General features: G+C 43.6%; 1 protein-coding gene across 1 annotated transcript in view; it reads left to right on the top strand.

Moving 5' to 3' along the window:
* The window catches only part of PIGN (phosphatidylinositol glycan anchor biosynthesis class N), an 84,969-nt gene that overhangs the window by 40,952 nt on the left and 19,410 nt on the right, over window positions 1-24,607 (top strand). Inside the window, 8 exon segments of the mRNA XM_075533215.1 lie at window positions 510-649; window positions 2,137-2,200; window positions 4,217-4,308; window positions 9,350-9,458; window positions 13,351-13,459; window positions 15,450-15,552; window positions 19,488-19,590; window positions 24,098-24,184. Coding sequence (XP_075389330.1) covers window positions 510-649; window positions 2,137-2,200; window positions 4,217-4,308; window positions 9,350-9,458; window positions 13,351-13,459; window positions 15,450-15,552; window positions 19,488-19,590; window positions 24,098-24,184 — 807 coding nt within the window.

Here is a 24,607-nt window from a genome sequence, read left to right on the forward strand (position 1 = left end):
CCTAGAGAAGTGTTTTTCTAAATGCACTGTGCCAATTTTTTTCAACAACATGTATTAAAAAAAAACTCCAATACCTTCCCAAATCTAAGTCTATCAGTGCTTATAAAAATGTTTTTGAGGTATTTGGTAAACAAATCTAGAAGATGCGTGTTATTTGAGTAAAAACATGCGAGTTTCTTTTGCATTCTCTCAGGATGTAAGTGCATGCTAACTTTGATCAGGACAGGTGATGAAAGCCTTGTCCTGCTCACTTTCCCTACGTCAGTACTAAAGAATCCTTTCAGTGATTCTTTCCGACTGCAAACTTTCTCCAACAACTTGTCCCCCGATGGTGTTAGTGTCCGATGCAGGCCTTTGTTAAAGTCAGTGGTGACCCAAAGAATAGAATTCTTGATTATTCAACTGGCTATCTGCCAGGAAATGAAATTACTATGTTTTCCTCACTTCACAAATTAATCTGTCAATTAGCATGGGTCTGGAACCGTTTCAATGTTTCCTTTTATTTTCAGAAGCCAAGCCGTCTCCTGCCATGCAGTTTTGTAGCTATTGGCATTTTAGTAGCATTTTTCCTGCTGCTCCAAGCCTGTCCCTGGACTTACTACGTCTACTGCTTGCTGCCGGTGCCCATATGGTATGCGGTTTTAAGAGAGTAAGGAACATCTTTCTTTCTTGTTTAATTTTTGTTTTTGCATTATTTGCAATTAAATGTATATTTAAAATAGACTTGGTTTCTGTAGGATACTCATCAAAGACATGTTTGTTACACCCTTTCATCATCAAGTCGTCTTAGTTAATTCGAGACACTGAAATGTGATGCATGAACATCCTTTTTGTCTTCTCTTTTCCCTTTGAATACAATGGATATATTAGTGTCACCCCATGTTGCATCAGGATCCCTGGTGGTGCAGTGGGTTCCCATTTGGACTGCTCACCACAAGGTCAGCAGATACAAACAGTCCGTTCCTCAGTACGAGAAACATGAGGTTTTCTATGCCTGGAAAGATTTGTAACTTCGGAAACTCAAAGGGGCAATTCTACTCTGTTCTAGATGGTTGCTATGAATGGACTGGATGACAGTGAAAAAAAGGAATTTCCTTTTGATATTGTCTTTGAAAAAATGTATAACTAATATTTCCTCCCCCAAAATTAAACAACAAATTCTTGGTAACTGATCGGTCAAAGAAGAAATCACAAGAGAAATTAGAACATTCTTTAATCAAAATGAAAACAAAACTTCACAAAATTTTTAGTAGGTAGCTAAAGCAGTGCTCAGAGGGATATTCGTAGTAATATGTCCCTGCATTAGAAAACTATATATCCCAAATCAATAAGCCACCTTAGAAAGCCAGAATAAGAGGAGCAGACTAAATCCAAATGAAGCAGAAAGAAGAATATTTTTTAAAACGTGGAAATAAACAGATAAAAGCGAAAAATTATTTAAACCAACAGTTAGTTGTTTGAAAAGTTCAATAATATCAGCAGCAAAAAAAAAAAAAAAACCAAACCAAGCAATACAATACAATCCCCAAAGACACTAGATTTTGGAAACCAGATCAGATGCAGCATGGATCCGAGGTGGAATCTGCTGATAAGTTTTAACTGTTCAAGTCAGGCTTCTGCCTTTGACCTTCTATACCCAACTCACCAATGCACTCTGGTTAGTGACCCCTTTCCTCCCATCCCTCAATTGTGGATAAAGGGGGTTCTCCGGAGGTTTATATCCTAGGTAGTTCCACAAATGAATCTTGGGCTCCCTCTGTCATCCATCGCCTTCTGCCCACCAGGTTCTTTCAATTTCTGCTCTGAAACTAATCCCTCGGGCTTCAGATGATGTGCATCACAATTCCTTTGGTGACTGATGACTGTGTGCTTCTTCCACGGGGACTTGGTTCACAGCTCACTTAGATGGCTGCTTGTTCAGAGAGAAGCCTTTAGGACCCCAGACGCTATTTGATCTGACAGCCAGGCACCATCCAATTTCTTCACCGCATTTGGCTACAGCACCCATCTCCGTTCCCTTCCTGGACGTGAGTATTGAGCAGGGCCGTGACACGAGAACTAATTGCTCTTAAGTTGGGGCTGGGATTTAGTGTGAGCTCCCACACCTGAACTCCGTTCTTCCGTGAACATTTGCAGCCCCCTGGAAGAAGCAGAGCTGATGCGTCCACATGAAACACTCCTTGGGTTTATTGAACCTCAGGTAGCTTGACTTTGGAGCAGCTGAGGAACTGCTCAGAGAAGCCCCAAGCAGATGGTCTTGCTGTGAACTCCAGGCAGAGGTGTCAGCGCTCTCCTGGCCTTGTGCCGCTCCCCCCGCTCGTCTCTCTTTAGTTACGAGGACATTACCCTGTGTCCCCACAGCAAACACTCTGATGCTTCTGCTTTTTGATGGTGGTAGAAAGAAGATAGAAATACCTTCTGCCTGTGTCAGGAGACTTTACAAAAGATCTCTGAGTACCAGGATGCCTGGTACTGTCTTCCTGGATTCAACTAAGACAGTAGTTTAACGGAAGTTCTCATCTGGGCTCCAGTGTTTGCTCACTGTAGCAAACCACCTTCCTTTGAGGGGCTGGCATTGCATGGTCTAACACTTGGAATGTGGCTTTTCCTATAGAATCTCAGAGCCAGGAGTAACTCACAAGGGCAGCAGTTCAAAACCATCAGCTGCTCTGAGGGGGAAAGAAGAGGCTTTCTACTCCTGTAAAGAGTTATAGTCTCATAAACTAACCGGAGGGCAGTTCTACCCTACCCTGTAGGGTCACTATGAGCCAGCATGGACTTGATGGTAGTGACTTGTCTTGTCTCATTTATTAGGCACAGGGCTGCTTCTTACACCCTAGCTTCTCTGAGCTCAGTTTCCTTATCTTATAGCTTGTGAAAGATAGAGCTTCCTCCTAAGGTTGTTGTGACAATGAATAGAGATCCTGCCCTGCTATTTTCCGTACCTTACCTCATATATATGAGGGGTGCTGGTGGCCTGGTGGTTATGAGTTTGGCAGCAATTGCAAGGTCAGCAGTTTGAAACCACCAGTGTCTCTGAAGGAGAAAGAGGAGACTTTCTATTTCCGTAAAGCGTTACAGTCATGGAAACTCACCAGGGCAGTTCTACCCTGTCTTGTAGGCTCACTGTGAGTCAGAATCGACTTGCTGGCAGTGAGTTGGTTTCTTGGTTATGAGGGGGTTCCCCCCCCCACCCAGAAACTTTTTTCAAAGCTATGTATTTAAATTTTTTAACACTATAATCTTATCACCTTCAAAGTACTCTCCATTACACTTAATACATTTGCCAAATCTGCGATCTAATTCTTGGAAACATTTTTCAAACTCATTCGTTTAGATGGCTGACAGCACCTCCCTCATTTTTTCCTTCACCTCTTTTATGTCATCAAATCACTGTCCTTTTGTGGAAACAAATGAAGTTGCACAGAGTGAGGTCAGGTGAGTAGGGTGCATGGGGCAGAGAGGCATGCTGGTTTGGGGCCCAAAACTGGTACATTGAGATGGCTGTGTAAACAGGTGCATTGTTGCAGTGGCAAAACCAGTTCCCCGTCTGCCACAAATCAGGCCTTTCTTTTGCATCCTGTTATACTATTTTTCAGAACCTCCAAATAGAAAGCTTCATTAACAGTCTGATCTGGCGGAATGAGTTTCAAATGCAGTACAAATTGACTTTTTTGTCCATTCAGGAAGTTGATGGATGTTCAGAATAGTTTGTCACCCATCAACATTTCATCTTTTTTGAAAAGGGAAAATCACTCTTACACTTGAGGTTTTCCCGTAACGCTATTCTTGTAAGCTGTGTTCAGCATCACAATTTCTGTGGTATTGTTCCCAAGCAGGAAACAAAATTTCACAGCCACATGCTGTTCTCTTAAATTGGCCATCACAAAAAACCAGGTTTGAGCGAAACTGCCGTTCCCCCCAAAAAATTTTCACTGTGACCGGAGCGAACCTTCCCAGGCAACACCACTGGGTGCACTAAGTCTGAGCGAGTTGCTGCATGCCTCTAGTGGGAAACATGGGCACTGTGAAAGCTCCGCTCCGAGGAGCTTTTTCCCAAATTTTTTTTTTTTTTGGTGTTCTCTCTGATATGCTGGTGTTTTACAGATGGTCCCTCCAGCACTGTTCAAGGGACACCTGTAAGGTTCCGTATTCTCCATTGTGTGCCATTGACGGTTTCCTGTTTGCCTGAAGCTAGCATGTTTTTCCCTCACAGGTTGCCTCGCTGAGCTGGACTGCCTTCTCTTTGCTCCTGGCCGTGTTTCCACTGATGCCCATGGTCGGACAACAGCCAGACCTCTCTCTCGTGTACGAACCGTCGTCAACTTTTCGTTTTTACCTTTAAGTTCAGTTGTTTTTCTTAACATTCTGAGGCACGAGCTTACTTTTGTTCACAAATTTAAAATCACTTGAAGCAATGAGATATTAAAATGGTAACATGAAGCCACCAATCACGAACGATCATTTACCCTCCTGGTTCTTGACCTCTAGCCCGAGCTGGTCGGAATGGCATTAATGAGAGATGTTCCCTCATAAGGACACTGTAAAAGAAAATCTCAAGTCACGGAGTCCATTCTGAGTCATGGGGTCGCTACGAGCTCCACTGCCCCTGTGAGTTCGAGTCTGTAACTGTTTACCGGAGTGGAGCGCGCTCTGTCTCCCAAGGAGCGGCTGATGTCTTCGAACTGCAGACCCAAGTACGCCAACAGGGCTCTGCCAGTGACCCTCTAGCGCAGAATCAAACTGCCCCTGTAATTTCTGAGAGCAGAAAGCCTCGTCTTTCTCCCCTGAAGCCCCTGTGAGTTGGAATTGAGTGGATGAGTGTCATTTTGGAGAGCTACCTCCAAGGTGGGGACAAACAAGGGCATTGTGCTAAGCAATGATCAATTAAGGCCCCCTCCCCCACAAAAATCCTCTTTTGCTATTCCCTTCACAACACAAAAGGGCTTTCTTTTTGATGAAAACAAAGTTCTTTTGTGATGAAAAAGATCAGAAGGACATTGAAGCAATCCACATGTCTTTGAGCTTGGTCATACTTAAACATCTTAGAACAAATGAAGGTTCCTCCTCTGCTGAGGAGGTAAAAGTCTCCTTGGAGGGGAGCTCTGCTGTCACCTTGACAACGTCCCCCGGTTTAATCACGGGAGCCCCTTATAACGACATTGATTCCTCTTGTTTCTGTTACCCCTCATTGCGACACAAATACATTTCCACTTATTGGTAAAACCATCGATCCCCCTTTTAAAATGATTTCTTCTGTAGTTCCTAATCATGCTGTCAGCTTTGTTATTTTCTCCCAAACTTGATGCAAGCAATGAGTCGTTAGACAGTTCAGCCTGAGCTCTCATGGTGAGAGGTTAACTACAAGAACACGACCTACACTGAGGCATGACGGTTGACGGTAAGTTCATGAGATGGTGCAGCTTCCTCATAGTTGTTGGAGGAAAATATCATTATGGAAATGGACCTAGAATTATTCCACGAAGTCTATTTATTAGCAGAATGAAAAGTTTTATATTTTATTCTTGAACACCTATCTCTTCTAAAGCATGTTTCTATTTTAATGTTTTTGTCAAAGCATTTTGTAGGTATCTCGAGTAAACTATAATTAGTGAATGAATCAAATTCAATTTTGCCCATTGGTTTTGTTCTGTGAATAATGTTCCTTTCTTACTGTTTGTATATGGATCCTTTCTTTGCTTTCATCAGTTCTGGTGCTTACATAACCTCTGTGTTAGTCCAGGTTGACTAGAGAAACAAATCCAGAGACACGCATATGTGTGTAAGAGAGAGCTTTATGTCAAAGAGAAATTGTATATTAAACAAATGTATAAGGGTGCTTTGCTCAATTGATGTATGTATGGATTGTGATAAGAGTTGTATGAGCCCCAATAAAAATATTTATTAATTAAAAAAAAAAAGAAAGCATCCCATCCCAGTCCTGATCAAGTCCATAAGTCTGATATTAGCCCATATGCCCAATACCAGTCTATAAATTCCTCTTTAGACTCACACATCACATGCAATGATGCCAAGTGCAGGAAGACCGTAGGCTATTGGGTAGAAGGTCTTGTGGATCCAGTGGCAGCAGAAGCGTCTCAATGCTGGCAAGGATCTCCACATGTCCCCTCCAGCTCTCTGAGTGTCTCAACAGTAGGAAAGGGAAGGCAAAGAGAGTGGGTCTGGTCTCCAGTGAGCTATGTATCTCTGTTTTGCCTCCAAATGAGGTCATCCAGCTGTAGCCTGATTGACACGGTAGACTCCACCCCTTTGCTCAAGTTGACAGTAGATTACATAACTGCCACGCCTGCTCAAATGGTATTGAAATACCAGAGCAGGACTATTGTGGTTAAAGACTGTCGAGTCTGTTCTGCCTCATTGTGAACCCGTGTGCCACTGACTGAAACGCTCTCACCCTCCCGGCCATTTCTGTGTTTGAGCCCATTGTTGTGACCACTGTGTCAGCCCATCTTGTGGGGGTGTTCCTCTGTCACTGCTTTATGAAGCACGGTGTCTGTCTCCAGGACTGATCAGGACCTGCCATATGCTAAGAGGAAAAGAAATTGGGTGGGTGGTTTTTATAGAAAATTGCCTTTTCTGTATTCAAGGAAGACAACACATGAACCAAATAGACTCATCAGAACATGGCAAGTCCAATTTGCATTAAAAATCATCTTTTATGTACTTTTAAATGAAAGCAAATAAGTTACTTTTATCTATATTGGTTTTATCATTGCTGGTCTTGTAAATTTTAAATTTAGTGTCCTGGCTCCTGGAAACACTTCCCACCTACAGTGTGATCTGAGGACCTGTCCTTTCTTTAGGGGATGTTGAACATCTGTGTGGGATTTTAAGGCTGGAAGTAGAGGTAAAAGTAAAATAGCATATAACATACTTATAATAGCTCTGATTTGGTTTATATGAGGAAAGAAAGAAATCAAACCCAGCAAAGAACCTTGATATCACACATAATGATTTCCAATAAGATTTTCAACTATGCAATTTGAATATGTAACTATTCCCCCACTCCCACCTGCACCTCCCCCTACCCCGTGACTCTCCAAGAGAGTTTTTGAAGAAGCCACACAAAAGAGCTTTTCTACGCGATTCCTGCTTCACACTCTAAATGTCCAGCTCTGTCCTTTGCTCGCTATTAATTCTCTTTTCCGTGTAACTAGCTCTTTCTTCCTCCTTCTATTGTTAAGTTTGGAGTTCTGTCCTCAATATAGAGTGGGTTATCTTTTATTACCGAGCTTTTTATGAAGTGGGAAATGGAGCTTGAACAATAGTGTATTGTGTCATTGAAATGGGACGTCTTTGAGTACCAAGTCTATGCCTGGTATTTTTGAAGGCATGTGATTTGTTATTATATCATTGGTGAAGACATGCCTTGGGGATGTCGATCCTCACAATACAAAACGAGTCACGTGAATTGTTTTTGTTCCCTAGTGTGTGTACAGGAGCCCTGGTGCTGTAGTGGTTACACGTTGGGCTGACTCCCGCAAAGTAAGCAGTTTGAAACCACCAGCTGCTCCTCAGGACAAAGATGAGGTTTTCTACTCCCATAAGGAGTTACAGTCTTGGAAACCCACAGGGGCAGTTCTACCTTGTCCCGTAGGACTGGAACTGACTTGCTGGTAATGAGTGCATGCATATACAAGTTATGCAGACACTGCAGTCTATTAAGTGAGCAAACATTGGGGAAAAGTTGGAAATAGTGTGAAAATGACCAAAATGTAACACAGAGGCATGAAATGAATGCACGCTGCTGGGAAAATGGTGCCAATAGATTTGCTTGATGCAGACTGGCCACAAACAACCCCTTTGTTAAAACAGACAAACTAACAAAGAAAAACCCAGTATCTACGAAGCGCACTGAAGTGCAGCACACTATGACGAGGCACGCCTGCATGGCTGTACAGATGCCTCGTGCCCCGCTGCCCTCGGGTGGAGATGCTGGCTGCTGAGCTGCTCTGTCCCTCCCGCCCTTCAGTCAGGGCACAAGGCCAGTGGCAGAGAGGAGCTGTGTGCCCTGCAGAAAACATTCAGATTAAAACTGTATCACCTTTTTGTAAGCATTAGGTATCCCAATGGCATAGTGTTACTCACTGGGCTGCGAGCCTCAAGGTCAGCAGTTCAAACCCACCACTCACTCCATAGGAGAAAGAGGGGGCTTTCTGCTCCAGTAAAGAGTTACAGTCTCAGAAACCCACAGGGACAGCTCTGTTTTCGTTGTTGTTTTGTAAGCCATAAGAGCTCACAGCCACAAATGTATGTGTTAGTTAGTGTGATATGTTACTTAGTATTGTTTTCTAGAAAGTTGTCTATGCCAACCCCCTACTCCAATCAAACTACTGAAATTAAAGATTTTTTAAAATGAATTTTTGTAAGTATGAATTAGGTGTGTGTAGGGGGTTCCATTTCAGACCATCTCCCCTGCATTCAACAATTCCAACTACTCACCAACCACCCATTCCCTGTATTCGACACCCACTTAAGCCCACCTCTGAGGGCTCACCTCCCTCTGTGGCCCCATCTTCCCTTTTACTCCAGTCAGCACTTGCCAACCCTGGTGTCCGGCGCTTCATCTTTCCTCCCTGTGCCCCCCCCCCCCAACCTGGAAAGCATCCAACATCTCGCCCTTTGGAACGCAAGTCTCTGTCTTGGCTTTTGCCCTTACAATCGTGGCCTCAGCAATAGCTGCCTTTTTGTGATTGACTTGCTTCACTCAGCAGAAGGTTCTCCAGGTCCGGCCATGCCATGAGGGGCTTCGTGGTCTCGTCATTGTTTCCAGTGATGGTTCGCGTTCCTTCGGGCATAGGTACCAAAGTTTCTCCCTCCATTCTTCGACGGATGGACATTTAGGCTGTTCCCAGCTGCTCACTGCTGTGGACCGAGCTGCCGTCAGTGTGGGAGTAGTTCCTATGTCTGTGTGTCCTGGGGCTCTTGTTTCTTGGGGTCGAAGCCCGACAGAAAAGACCTACTGTCATATTTATTTCATCTCACTTCCTTCAAATACCTCTCTAAAATAGTTGATTTCCTTTCTCTACAAGTAAGTCTATTTTTAGATTATTATCGTAGATAATAAGTTGCCCCCCCCCCCATGGTCTCTTTACTACCTCATTTGTTCTGAGACCAGAAACACTGCATGGCGCCTAGCTCTCCTTACCTTTATCTGAAGATACACGTTTTTCTCATTATACTGGTGCGTCCACTCTGCTACTTTATCTATATTCCACCAAAGGACCAAGAAGGTTCTACATTAAACGGTCTCATGTTTTCATCTGTTATATGTGTTGATAAATATCTCAAAGAAAATTGTACATTTTTGCCTTGTGTTTTAAAACAGAATGGGTGCCGGCTTGCTGGTTCTTCTACTATCCCTTTTGGTCATGACGTCTCTCATGAAAAGAAAACGTCATTTTGTGAACAAGGAGCTATTGTTATATATGCCGCAGGTCAGTGACAGGTTTTTAACATTGTCCCACCAATGACAAATGCCACTTTGAAAGTATCCTTATGTTAAGCCACTTCATTCCTGACAGCCGAGAACATGGTTTCTGTCGAAAGATATTCCAAGTGACTATCTTCTGCAAAAATGAATGGAATAGCAGAGAAGTTAGCCGGGGCATGGGGGCAGGAGGAGAGCCCAAAGGCAGCAGAGGAAGAGGTAAAGGAGACCCCGGAGGCATCTGCTCTGACCAAATGTTCTTTGATTTGAGCTGGAAGCCCTTCCCAGGGCTCCGCCTGAATTGTCCTCTCATTTACCTTGTCTCTTTGAAGGGAAAGCAGCTTGTGGGCGAGTTTAAGTGAAGAATAATCAGCTCATGACATCAGATGGTGTCCTTTGATGTTTGATACAAGGGCTAGAGCTTTGAACTTGACCTGCCCAAAGGGAATCAGTGCCCAGCTATGCTGCATACTAGCTAGAAGATTTTCAGTAATTCAACTTTCCTTGCTTTCTCCTTTCCGTCTGCTCTCTCTCCCATGCACGGTCTTTCTTTTTTTATTGATCATTTTATTGGGAGCTCTTACAAATATCTTAACAATCCATAATTCAATTAGGTCAAGCATAATTGTACAATTGCTACCACCATCAATTTCAAAACATTTTCTTTCTTTAACTTGTAGAGATAAAATCTCATAAGGTTTGGAGAATTAAAGAGATAATAATGTAACATTCCATGAACTGATTTTAAAAAAACACTGGGTAGAGGCCAGTAGTTTCCCCTCTGAGGCAAAAAGAGCATATTTCGAACACCGAGAAATGAAAAAGAAAAGAAAGAAGCACACAGACACACACACACACACACACACGATTTTCTCATTTTGTGTAAACCAGGATGATAGCATTTCCAAGAGAACATAAAAAAGGTGGCTTCTAAAAGGTGGCATCATAATTAATTCAAGGGGAGTTGCTGCTGAGTTGCCTGTGCACAACAAAATACCACGTGGGATTTGATTCCTGGCTCTGGAGAGTTAGGATCACGGGTTCATGGGACATTCCTGGTAATTTGTTAGTGTGCTTAGTGTTTCTGTGTTGCTTCCTAGTTTGGTACAGAGTGCTTCAGTCTTAAAAGTGGAAAGTGGCGATTCAAGGCACACAACTGGCCTCTGCTCACTGAAACACCAGAGGAAGGCGAGTCAGGAAGAGGAGGATGCTGTGGAGGGTGTGGCTAACTGCCTCCATGAACAGTGGCCTCCTTTGCCAGGAGACCAGAAGAACTAGATGGTGCCCAGCAACCATTCCTGAACACTGTGATCAAAGATTCGATACAAGAATCCTGATCAAAGAAGGGGGATGTACTACAGCATTTCAAATTTTCATGAACTCTAGACTTTTTGGATGTAGGAAGTGTATGAACGCCCCCCAAAACTATTGCCCTGAGATAATCTTAAAACCTTAAACCAACCATATCCCGTAGAGTCTTAAAACAGAGCAATAGTTTAACTCAGCTAGTAAAAACGGTCTGCTTTAACCATTGTGCTTTTTAAAAAACGTTCTATATAGGAGCAAAAGGGGTCTTGTTGGCATATTGGGCTCTATATTGAGCTTCTAATTGCAAAGTCAGTGGTTCAAATCCACCAGTCAACTAGCAAGCAAAAGATGAGTCTTATTCCTATAAAGATATAAAGTCTCAGAAATCCAAAGGGGCAGTTTGACTCTATCCTATAGGGTCAGTGTGAGTTGGAATTGATTCTATGACAGTTAGTTGGGTTTAGTTTTTGCTATAGAGAATAAAACAACAGTAATTTGAGAGACAGGAAGTTTAGGGGGCTGTGAACTTGTTACTAAGGGGGTGACAACTCAGACAGTGGTTCAATATGAGACTGTTTGCGCAATTCAGAGAATGCAATCAATGCCCCTAAATTGTACATGTTTCAACTGTTGATTGATTGTGCATGTTGCCATGTGTATTCTCAATAACAACGAAATAAATAAATTTAATGAAAAAAATTCTTGATGGGAACGATAGAGAAGTTACAAAAAGCGAAGAAATATTTTGTCAAAGATATTCAAATGATTCAAATTTGTTTCATTTAGAATAGCGTACCGACTAGTCTTGTGGAGCCTATAATATCTTTGATAGAATCCCCGATAATAACGGGCATTTGGCAGAAGTGGATGTTTCCAAGTCTTTAAAGGAGCAAAGATGTTAAAATTGCTACCTGTCTTGTTATAAAAGTCCTTAAGTAAAGGGTAAAATAGTGGGGGGGGGGGGGGAATCCAGTTTGTTTTCAATGCCTGTCTGGTAAATTTTATTTAGTTCTTTTTTTCTTACTGTTTTAAGATATAAGTAACCCCAAGCACACTAAACACTTGTATGCTTGCACGTTCCCTGGCGTGTGTGCCTCAGGAGGGCCTGGGCACAGTGGTAGGCCCAGGGGCTGGCACCACGGGCTCCACAGAGCAGCAGCTGTGAGGCTGATGTGGCACAGGCAGTTGTGCACGGGGTTGTTATGGGCTGGAACCGATTAATGACACTTCACGGCAACACGTTCACAACAGGCACAGTTGTGCTGTGTTATTGGAAATGATGATAAAACTGCAGGTCTTTGCCGCGTATTCCAACCACACACACACACACACACTGTCTCTGTATTTCTAAACTAACTGTAAGCATGGGGAGTCACTCAACCAATAGTCACCGCGTGCTCTCTATGTGCAACAGTCGCCTTTCAGCTGCAAAGCGTCTCCCCATGGTGTGACAGCTAGATCCGACACTAGTCAACTTTCAAAGATACTTCTGTTTCCTTGATTTCTCTTTCTATTCTTACTTTTTCTCTGTCTAGCATAGATATTGTCTTCTGACTAATAAGTCTACCTCCTACCAAACCATCTATCAGGAAAGAATTTTCCTTGATCCAAGTTTTTCTCCGAGATACACGACTCACGCTGCGTCTTATCCTTCATTGATTCCAATGTATACGTTGTGTTTTTTTTTTTTTAAAACTTCGTATCTCGGAGTGAGAATGTGGCTCACAATTCAAGGGACCTTAGGGCTTTTTCATAAAGAAGCCCTGATGGCCTGGTGGGGGAAAAGATCCGCTGCCAACTGGACAGCACCACGTTTTGAGGCCCATCAGCTCCCCCACAGGAGAAAGGTGGGGCGGTCATTCCAGAGAAGTTTGCAGTGGAGCCCATTCTCTCCTGGGAGGTCACTCCATGTCACGATCGATCGACTCAAAGGCAGCCATTTAGCTTTGAGGATTGGTTTACAGCTTAATGGACAAGTGAAAATACAAGAGTAATAGAATATTTATCTACCATGAGGGGACTATCTTTCTAATTTGATCTCTAAAAGGACTTACTTTATTTACAGGCATGTCTTTCAGGTAGCAGTTCACCCACAGATTAATTTCTAAGTTATCTCTGAAGTGTCTCTATACTGTCTGTGTCCCCAGTACCAGGGACACTCTCAGGTCACATGTATTTACCACAGAATAGTAGGGTTGACAAGGAGGGCCAGAGGCTTTAAGCCCAGGCCCCCTAAGTTCTTGACACCTGAGGCATATGTGAGTATGTCTCCTGCTCCCCGTTCCCAGGATGTAAGGAACATTCAGTGCGGATACTGATCACTCTTTCTAAGTAGAAGCGGGTGATCATGCCAGCCAAAGCACTCCTGGCACTACCAAGTGTATCGTTTAATGCTTGCCGAGGAGAAACTTTACTTGGTACAATTTCATTGTGGCCCACCTTGGCCACAGGTAACTGAGCTGCCTTTTAAAAGCAGGCTCCATTTAAATAGCCTATTCTAGAAATCAAATTAGATTCCACTTGTCCCCAGCACTCCCCGGGTTGTGTCCCTCCCCCCGCTATAAGTGACCCGTCCTGGTCTTTGTTTTCAGGTGCTGAGCATGGTGCTGGCCATGCTCGTGGTGTCCAGCACCCACAGCAGTCTGCTGCGGAAGCAAGGGCTGCCTCTCGCCAACCAGATGGTTAGCTGGGCGATCCTAGGTGAGCTGTCTCTCACACCCACGAGACGATTTGCCATCATGCATTCTCAAGGAGGTGATATTGGTTCTTGGAGGTGGGGGCAGTGAACTTGTCTGTCCATTTTCGTGTGTAAAAGCACTGATGCCAGAGCCTGTGCTGCACGTAAACACACAGACAGACAGACAGCCCCTGTGCTGACGATGGCTTGGCTGTTATAGGGCTCTCTCTTTCTCTGCCTGGAAGATCTCATGACCATGCAGATGCACCAATTCTGAGGGTACCGTCACCCTAACTCTATTCGTCCACGACGTTTTGGGAGCTCCCTGCGCATAACTCGTATTGTTTTCAATCCTGCAATGATTTGACTTCTGAATTATATATATATGTATATGTATGTGTGTGTGCATATATATATATGACATTTAACTTCCCTGTTAACTATACATTGGGTCAATTTATTAGCTGTCACCTAACTTTTAGGATGCTGACCAAGAATAATGAGGAAGTGTCCCCATGGTGCCACGGTTCAGCTCTTGGGGCTGCTAATCAGGAGGTCAGCGCTTGGAACCCTCCGCCGATCCACAGGAGAAAGTCCTGACTAACTGCTTCCGCAGACACAAGTGCAGTCATCCTCTGTCCTGTGAGGCCTGACCAGCCAGATTAGACTCCACAGCCCCGAGCAACAGTACTAACAATGAAACCAGCTAACATGGATCCTGCAACCACCATGTGCCTGGCAGGGAGAATGACGAGGCTTTCTACTCCCTTTAAGAGTTACAGTCTCAGAAACCCACAAGGGCAGTTCTGCCCACCCTCTAGGGCCACTACGCATTGGCATCAACTTGAGGGCAGCAAAAAGGATATATGTGCCGGGCAAGGAGCCCTGGTGGCATAGTGGCCTACATGTTGGGATGCTGACGCCTAGGTCAGTTCAAGGCCAATGGTTATGAAGGTCAAAAAGGAGGCTATCTCCTATGGTAAGAATTTCAAACCCAAACTAAACTCACTGCCATCAGGTTGATTCCGACTCACAGCAACCCTATAAGACAGGGTAGAGCTGTTCTCCCCGTCCCGCCCCCACCGCCGCCCCCCAGTTGCTTTCTGATCTGAGAAGGTAAATCTCTACGGGAGTAGAAAGCCTTGGAAACCTGAGGGAGCAGTTCTACTTTGCCCTCCAGGGTCACTAGCAGTCGGAATTGACTCAGTGGTACTTGGTTAGCACGTACCAAACACTGAGCCCAGGAAGCACCTTGTAGGTGAAATCGTGTTTAAACCTCACAGCAACTTTTCATGATTATCTCTACTGGATGAGGAGAAAGCTCTTGTCCATCTACAGAGTTATTCCATGATTAAACTGTGTCTCATCCCGTCATCTGTCCTCATACCCTGGACACGTTCACACTCAGCTACTGTTTTCTCTCTCTCTCTCTCTTTCATACACACACACACATACACACACACGCGCGCGCGCGCGCACACACACACACACACACACACACACACACAGCTACTCTAACTAGTTGGGGTCTGAAATTGTATTCTTCTCCTTTACAAAGCAGAGATGGGAGGCAGTTACAGCTTGCTACCCCTCACACCTGCCTTTCTGTAATTAATAGGAGAGGCTTTGTGTGGTGGTGTTTAGGGGGATCAGTCTCTGAACAGGAAGCTGATGTTGAACTAAGATACTCATTAAGGGAAGATGGACTGAATCTTGAATAAGATTTCTTATTTCCTTGGCAAATAATCACTTATTTATGTAGACATTAGCATGATGACAGTGAACCATTAAATCCAAAATATAGTTCAAACAATCAATTATAATCTTAATTAAAATATGAGCTAGGTTTCAGATTTCTTACAAAAGGAACTAAGGCAAACAATACTATCAGGTTCAAGATCCTCACCCCACCCCCACCTCCAAAGAAGCAATGGGAGCCTGCTTGCGCTGGGCTTCTGCAGGCCTGTGGCTGGGCTTCTGGTCCTGACAGGGTTCTGCTTTGTTCTGTTGCAGCCTCCTCCCTGCTGGTGCCCCTGCTGAGTCCCATGAATCTCTTCCAGCCGCTCTTCAGCATATTTCTTTCCTTGATGCCGACCTACCTACTTCTGAGCACAGGGTACAAATTATATATATTTAAGACATTATAGGATAACATTTAAAATTCATTTTTGTATTCTTTTTCCCAGTGTTCAATAATTCCACCAGGAAATGTTTACTAAATATTGAGCATTCGTCTATGCATGCACAAGGGATGCCTTCAAAAGTTCATGGGAAAATGGAACGAAGAGAGAATGACATTTTCCATGAATCTTTTGATGCCGCCCCCCCTCCACACGCATTGTACAAATAGTTCTCTGCTCACAGGAACTATGTATGACTTGGTTCATCATCATCGGGTGGTCCTTGTTTTAACTATTGCTGGTTGTCTTGGTCTCGGCTTCATTGCGGAGGTCCTAACTGTCATTTTACTACGCAGTGTTAGACAACGGCGAGTGATTGTGCAGGCATTTAACCTTTAAATTTAGGACGATCTGGGGCTTTCTTGTATAGCTCACATAACTGGTCTCTTTCATGTGTTCTTTTCTGTGTATTCTTCTACAAGCTCAGTGTTTCACTTGCACGCTTCAATTGTCCAGTGTCTGCATTTTCTTTTGCTACAGGGAACTTTCAGAGTGCTTTCCCTGTGGTTACAGAACTCATTTTTATTTCAGATGTAAGTTTCCCTATGCAATACCCCACCCCAAAACAAACAAACAAACAAACAACAACAACAAAAACCCAGCACCTTGATTGAAACATCCTGAAACCTTATATAGAATTCAGGGCGGTGCGGGTAGAGGGGAAGCCAGGGCTCATTTGCTTATGAATTTTCTTTCAGTTCTATTTAGAGTGAGGAAGCGAATAAACACCACACACAAACACACACACACACACACACACACACACACGAGTTCACAGTCTGGCTTAAGTGTAAGATGTTGGTGTAGATTACAGTGATCCTAGGGAAGGGACTGTTGTGTTGTAGACAGCGCAGGTGGTCTTGGGTCTTGGGTTTAGATGGTCTTGGAAGGCACTCTGGGTCCCGCACTGGGGCTCCGTCTCTAGGAAAGGCCTCTCCAGGCCCCAGTGCAATGCCGAGTGTGACTGGTGAGACCAGACCACCTGGCCTGTTTCTCATTCCGCCTTTTACTACTGAACAGGACACGTGTGCTTGGCCTTTCTTTAGCCTGGGTTACGGAAGTTCCCTTCCAATCTGTTTTTTAAAAGAGTTTTTATCAAGAATGTGTGTTGTATTTGGTTGGATGATTTTAAAAAATGATTCTATTGATAGAAGCTTATCATTGCCTTACGAGTGTTGAATCAGACCTGCATATAGTTTGGAGTGAAAAACTAGATGTTCTAATCCATTGTACAGCTCTGGATCTGTTTCCCTCCCTGGGGTAGTGGTTGTAGCTGGTTGTGTTTATTGAATGAGCTGCAGAAATAGATTTTATGGCATCTGTCTCTTCCTTCTGGAATCTCTGATTACTTTCTTCCCTCCCTCGGTCCCCTGGTCCCTCCCTCCCTCTCTCCCTCTTCTCCCCTCTCTCTCTTTCATATAAAAACCAAACATTGAGTTCCTAGGGGTTGCCCTGAGTCAGCATTGCTTGGTCAGCCAAGGCCTGGGAAGAGGTGGTACTTAGCTTCTGCTCTTGTGTGTGGCTTTCTGGAAGCACTCGAGCTCAGGTAGGTTATTCACCCGTGTTGGCTGTTCCTTACTGCACGGACTAAGCCAGGCCTTCACCCGGGGGCAGATAGCTCCCTCAGGCCCTCTCGATTCTCTTGTGAGCAGCTGCACAGTCTTAAGGATTGATCACTCAGGAGGAGGAGGATTTTTTTTGAACCCTACTAAAGGATTTCTTTTTAAAGATCAGTAGGATTTGTAGGCCCAAAGACCAGGCTTTCTACTCACATAAGCAGTGACAGTCTCTGGGACCCCCAGGGGGTTTCTATGAGCCTGCACAGACTCGGTAGAGCAAGAGCTTGTTGGATGTTGTGCTCCCCTGGACCTTCCTCCTGCCTTTCCAGCAGTTCTGCTAGTCCGATGCTTGTGCCAACCCATAGCAAAGCTTGGGGCCAGCTGTGAGGGTGACCATCCCTGGTCACGTGCCACTGACATGCCTATTCTAGCTGGTGACGGTGCTCTCAGGCACACACGTTTTCCTCCCTGAGCCCCAAATGGAATCATGCTTGCTTCTGCCTGGGACAATGACTGTGCCCAGGCAGACAGTTCAGACTCCCACTATTCTCGACAAATGTTGGTAGGTTTGCTTGAATAGACACTTTGCAATTTACTGCATGTTTTTGTCAGTTTCCAGAGTCTTTAAATGACTGTTTTGGACAAATTTGTGGAGTTTTGTCTTTTTTATTCGGAGAGCGAATTTGCCAAACTCCCTACTCAAGCCCTGGCTTTTATGTTCATAGTATCGTCCACCCTGTAGATTTACTGTCTGGGATTTAACCATTCTGTTGTGGATACAGGCTGTTTCCTGTTCTCATTTTGTAAACAATATTACAACCAACATCTTTATAAAGGAATAAAAACGGGAGGAGAAGGAGGAGGAGGAAAAAAAAAGGAATAAAAACGTGTGATTATTTCTCAGGACAAATGTTAGAAGTGGAGTTATTAGATTATTATATACACACTAGTATATGAATATGCACATATTAATATGTAATAGACCACATATTAATATACACACAGTAAGATATATGGTATGATTTGATTATTATATTAATAGGCATGTGTTAACATATGTACATACAGTGATATAGAATATATCACACACTGAAGTATTACTGTAATGTTCATGCATCTATTAATATGTGGACATAAATCTATTTGCATAGTGTACTAATATACACATCAATATACACATAGACCATATAGAGATTAATGCTAATATCTAGTAATATGCAGTAAAATCTAGTAATACACATAGAGATTAATGCTAACATCTAGTCATATGCAGGAGCTGGGTGGCATAGTCGGTTATGCATTAGGCTGCTAACCACAAGGTCACAGTTGAACCCATCAGCTGTTCTGAGGGAGAAAGGTAAGACTTGCTGCTCCTGAAACGATTTCCAGCCTCAGAAACCCACAGAGGCCGTACGACTCGGTCTTAAAGGTGATATGAATTGGAACTGACTTAATGGCAGTGAGTTTTGCTATAATAATTTACTCTATGTTAGTACACATTATTAACATTGAATAATTGTGTATTTTAGAAGTGGAATTGTTCTATTAATATACACATTATTATTGTATTATTAATACCTCACTGCCATAGAGTCAGTGCTGACTCACAACAGCCCCCTGTGGGTTTCTGAGACTGTAACTGTTGATGAGAGTAGAAAGCCCAGTCTTAGAGCTGCTGGTGGTTTTGAACTGCGGACCAAGTGAATTGCAACCCAAGGCATAATCATTATACCACCAGGACTCCTCTGTATTAACAATAATATGCATTATGATTATTGTATTAGCATGCACATTGTGTTGTATGTTAATCTCTGTATGTTGTGTTGCTGTACATATAGTAATATAAATGCTATTTAATCATGCTTAGCTTCTTGGAGATTCCTGATGGACTGCTGGGTTGCCTTTTAGACAGCTGGATACAGGGCACTGCCCCCCTTGTCCTCTTGCCAGCACTGAGGATTTTGTTAACTGATACTGCAGTCCCATTTCTTTTGAACTTTGTCTGAATGGGATTGCTCCCCCCCCCCCCCGTAATTTGTGCCTCTGCTATTTACAGTATAAATGATTTTTAAATCTCCCTACTATTTTAAGTACAGAGTGATCTCAAGGTTTAATAGGAAGAAGCTATTGGACTTGCATTTTAAATGTTAATATCTTTTTCTACTTTTCCCTGTAGGGAAACTTAAAAAACATTTCAATTTTTGTGGCTTAGATATATGATTATGATGATTTTAACTTCTAGAACAGTCTGCATACATTTTCATTTGAACTCACTGGCTGTGTCTGAATTTCTTTTCCTCTCCCTGGCCCAGGCATGAAGCCCCCTTTCTGGTAATACTGTCTTGCTTGATGCTCTCCTGGATCCACCTGGAACAAGAGACCCTCCCACAGGCTGTTGTTTCCTTTAAACAGAAGGTAGCTCGTCAAACTGTTACCTAGTCTGTATGAGAATAGTTAAACATTTCTTAGGATAGAAGGAAGTTTTAATGCATGGCATTAAAAACGCATTCTACTCTTTTACGGTGGAAAATCTTCTTCTATAAAGATTACAGCCAAGAAAGGTTATGTCTGCGCCCAAACCAAACTCACTGCCATGAAGCCCATGCTGACTCACAGTGACCCCACAGGACAGGGTAGAACCGCCCTTGTGGGTTTCTGAGACCGCAACTCTGTACAGGATTAGAAAACCTCATTTTGCTGCCTCAGAGAAGCTGGTGTGTTCAAACTGCTGACCTCGCAGTCAGTAGCCAAACACATAACCCACAGGCCAGCAGGGCTCCTTAGGAGACACTGTCGTTTTACTCTGGAGCACATAGGGTTGGCTGTAAGTCGGATAGACTCAATAGCAATGGACTTAAATGTCGTCTAGTAGACATTGATGATTTACTTAAACAAATCATCCCTGAGGAAAATCTTGCACCTGTCATAGAAAAGCACATTTTTTGTTGTTGTTCACAGGCAGTCTATTAAAATACCAAATGCATTGCCGCTGAACTGATTTACATTTATAGCCCTACAGGGCAGGGCAGAACTGTTGGATAGGGTTTGCAAGTGGCTTTTTAAAGACATCACCAGATAATGTCTCGAGGGGAAGGCAACGGGATCAACAGACCTGGGGAGGGGGGGACTAGGGGAAGACGGAGGCAGGGGAAGGGTATGGTAGGTAAACCACGCCATAGACAGGGGGACAACTGGGGAATAAAATCAATAATGAGGAGGATATAGAGATCCTGGGGGGTGCTGGTGCAGTAGCAATCTAGCTGAGAGAAAGTCCTATGAGGCAGAAGTAGGGCGAGCATGATGGTGGGGCAGAAGGAAGATCAAAGGAAACAGGAATGATCGAGGAAGCAAAGCTGTGGATAGAGGTATAAACACAGATGTGTCCATATGCAAATACATTAATCCATAAAAATGGAGGTGTTGGCCTATCTACATGTATTTATATGGCAATACAATGAGGTAGTGGACTGACTTCGGGTCTCTGCTCATACCCTCCCTCAATAGAAGAACACTTTGTTCTAACAAATTGGCAATCTGAGATGCTCACTCTCTTGGCACAATCACTGAAGACAAAATAGGTACAAAGCAAATGTGGTGAAGAAGGCAGATGGTGCCTGGCTTCTAAAAGATATAGCATCTGGGGTATTAAAGGCTTGATGTGAAACAAGTGGCCATCCAACAGAGAAACAACAAGTCCACATGGAAGAAGCAGACCAGCCTGTGTGATCACGAGGTGTCATCAGGACCAGGTAACAAGCATCAGAAGACCCTTAACAACCAACCAACCAAGCAAAACCATATGGTTGATACTGAGGGGGGTTGGAGCAGAGACCCAAAGCCCATCTATAGATGATGGAACATCCCCCACAGAAGGGTCACAGAGAAGGGATGAGTCAGCCAGGGTGTGGTAAAGCACCAATGAAACATACAATATTCCGCTGGTTCCTTGAGGCTTCCTCACCACCTAACCCCCATCCCACCAAGACCCCATTGATGCCTCTCACTTCAGACCAGACTGGAGCATGTACACAGCTGTAGATAAGAGATAAGAGCTCATGACACACTCGACCCAGTAACAGGAACTGGAATAGTGGTGCCAGAGGGGAAGGTAAAAGGGTGGCATAGGAGGGAAGAAAGGGGAACTGATCACAGTGATTGACACACAACCACACACCCCTCCAGGGGAAGAACGATGGGAGCCATGGGGGAAGGGAGACAGTGGTCAGTGTGAGAGATGGAAATAATAATAGTTTATAATCTATCAAGGGATCATGAGGAAGGGAGGGGGGAAAATAGGAGCTGACACCACGGGCTCCATAGAAAGTATTGTCTAGAAAAGAATGATAGCAACATATGTAAAAATATGCTTGATACAATTAATGCATGGATTGTAATAAGAATTGTAAGAGCCCTCAATAAAATGATCGTGAAAAAAAAGACATCACCAGACAATGGCAGTAATGTGTAAAGAAAGAAAGAAAGAAAAAAGGGCATGTGTTTCCTAGTTTCTTAATGCTATTTTAATAGATATATCACATGCAGGTAGTTTTAATGACCAGAAATTTCTTTTCGCATAGTTCAAGAAGCCAGAAGTCCCAAGCCCAGGGGGCTGGCTCTAGGGGAAGGTGCTCTCTGTACACTCCTGGGAGAATTCCTTGTCTCTTCCACGATTCCTTGGCGATTTCTGTGCGATTCCATGGTTCCCTGTTTGCGTGCTTCCTGGCTCTGTGTCTGTTTTGCTCCTTTTGTATCTCAGACTCAAGTGGGTGAAGACACTCGCTGTGCCGACAGGGCCTGGTGAACAGGACCAAGAATACCCTGCTGGCCAATGACGTAACAGCCACCAGCGTGTTGCTCTGGTGCCTCTGAGTCGGTTCTGACCCATGGTGACCCTGGGCACACCAGAATGAAACACTGCGGGCCCTGTGACACCTTAATAATTGTTCCAGTGCTCGAGCCCATGCCTGCAGTCACTGTGTCAGTCCATCTTGGCCAGATACCTCCTCTTTGTCACTGCATGTTGTCCTTCTCCAGGAACTGGTCTCTCCTGACACCATGTCTACCAGTCTAGGACTTAGAATTTACAACACAGGTTTGGGGGGGGAACACAATTCAATGCAAAACTGTAGATGAAAGAACGGAAGAAATGTTCCTTGTCGTACTTTCACCTCTCTTTTCCCTTCCTTTTAATCTGGTCCTTTTATTTCTGATGTCACAAGGGGGTTTATGGCAAAATTTCACACACATTTCTGATGACATTACCTTTCTAGCCATCCTATTCCAAAATACCGACACTCTTGCCTCTGTAAGGAGCCCTTCTGGGGGATGAATTGTGCGTTATTTTGAACCCACCAGCTGCTCCCAGGAAGGAAGGAAGAAGCTGGCTGTTTCTGGAAAGGTTTTCAACTTTGGGATCCCTCAGGCGTCCTGCTCTGCCCTATGCGGCTGCTGGGAGTTGGAATGGACCCCAGAGCATTGGGCTTGGCTGGGTTTGCACAGCGGCGATTGTGGCCACGTTACATGGATTATTCATCCTGGTGTTCCAGAAACTGGCTAAAGGTTATCTTGAGCACGTTGAACAAGAGAGTTGGACTGGTATCACTTGCCTTTTTTTCTTCAAAAAAGGAATTGTTGGTAGAACCTTTATGATTTCACTCAGTTTAGAGAAAATGGACCTTGCCTAAAAAATACCTTCATAGCTCAACTGTTTTAAACTGGCTCCTATGGAGCTCAGAGACAGTATTTGGTAAATGAAGGAAAATTAAAACGAAAAGAACTTCTGTTGAAGTATATTGAATCATTATTGTGCTGACTGTTCAGCCTTGAAATATTAAAGTCACACCAGAAAACCAATTTTGATCGGATTCAAGAAACTGGTTGGAGGCTCTCCTTCATACCAATATTTCAACAGATGAACGGAGGTTCATGTCATTAAATGTTTTCTTGCCCTCCTATATTAAGTGATAGCCTAACTTCAAAAATACCCTTTATTGAACTTTTAAAAAAAGACCATTTTTGCAACAGATAGCCTTACCTGGCCTTTTCTAGATAAGCTTAGCACAGCAGTCCTAGAGCTGCAGTGAGTGAGGGGCATGACTCACTGTCTACCCACCCAAGGTTTCTGTTTTGTGGGGGTGTGGGGGGGCATCAGCAAATGATGCCCTCTTCTCCTTGGATTTGAGTAGCTCTCTCATTTACTAGAGAAAGGAATATTTTGCTTTTATATTGGGCTAAACCAATTTATCTGCAGGTATATTTACCTGGATGATCAAAGAAACGGAAAAATCTTTTATGCATGCATATTTGTAAATAACACATCATCGTACTGAGTTTTGACCAGTCCTCTCAAGAGAAATTGGAGTCTCTGAAAAGAGGAAAGCTGAAGGCTAAGGAAAGGACCGGTTTACAGCACATACCTACCTGTGATCGGTCCATCATGAGCGAAGCATTGGACCATTTGGTAGATTTTTTTTTCAAGTATCACAATGTTTATTGATAGATACAAGTATATAAAATCAGGGCATGAACATGACTTGATAAATTAAGTAGACTTAATTTCAATACTATAATAAGAGGGACCGATTAAAATTCTCACCATTTGTTTCACACCCACAAAAACCACTTCAAGGGCATTAACGATCTCTCAAAACTGATCAGTTTTGTGCAAGTAAACCATGTTTCTTTTTTTTTTTTTAAAGACTTGTGCACTTGCCCAGGCTCAAGGATATTAAAATCTAGCACATAAAGCCCATTACTAGAGGTAGAAATACAGGCAATGTGGTTAAGCAGTAAAGACAAGATTAATTGTCGATATGTCAGCATTGGGTGTCTTTTTAGCCATTTTCACTTGGACTGGAACGTTCCCTCTGACTGTAGAAGACAAATAGCCCCGTGTGCCAATATTTTTCTTCTTATCTCACAGCACGCCAGCATCACGTTTTCCCACCATCTGGATACAGCCCAGTCTCAACAACTCTACCAGGACGACATCCGCAGGGTCTTTTTCTTTGTATCCTTTGTTAGGATCTGCTTCAAGGAGCCACACCCACTCACTGGATGGAGGGAGATGATGCCAACGGTAGGCCTGCTTGTCCCTGCACCGTGGTGCTCACTGGAAGCCATTTAACCCCTCTCTCTAAAACTCAAGTTTTCTCATAGAAATCACAGTTGTCAAATAATTTTCTTTTAAAACATTACGTTGTTTATTGTGGCTAAGGCGAAAGTTTACATGGCGAGTGGGCTTTTCCTTCAACAATTCCTACACATTTGATTCATGCCATTGATGACATTCCCTACAATGTAACCACCCTCTGCTGACTGCCTTCTTGTGTTCACCATTTCCACACATCCTTTCCTGCCTTCCAAGCTTTCCAAATCCACTCGCTGTCATTGACTTGATTTGCACTCACTGTACAGCAACGTAAAGGAAAGC

The sequence above is a fragment of the Tenrec ecaudatus genome, chromosome 15 (genome assembly GCF_050624435.1).
Source record: "Tenrec ecaudatus isolate mTenEca1 chromosome 15, mTenEca1.hap1, whole genome shotgun sequence".
Classification (NCBI taxonomy): domain Eukaryota; kingdom Metazoa; phylum Chordata; class Mammalia; order Afrosoricida; family Tenrecidae; genus Tenrec; species Tenrec ecaudatus.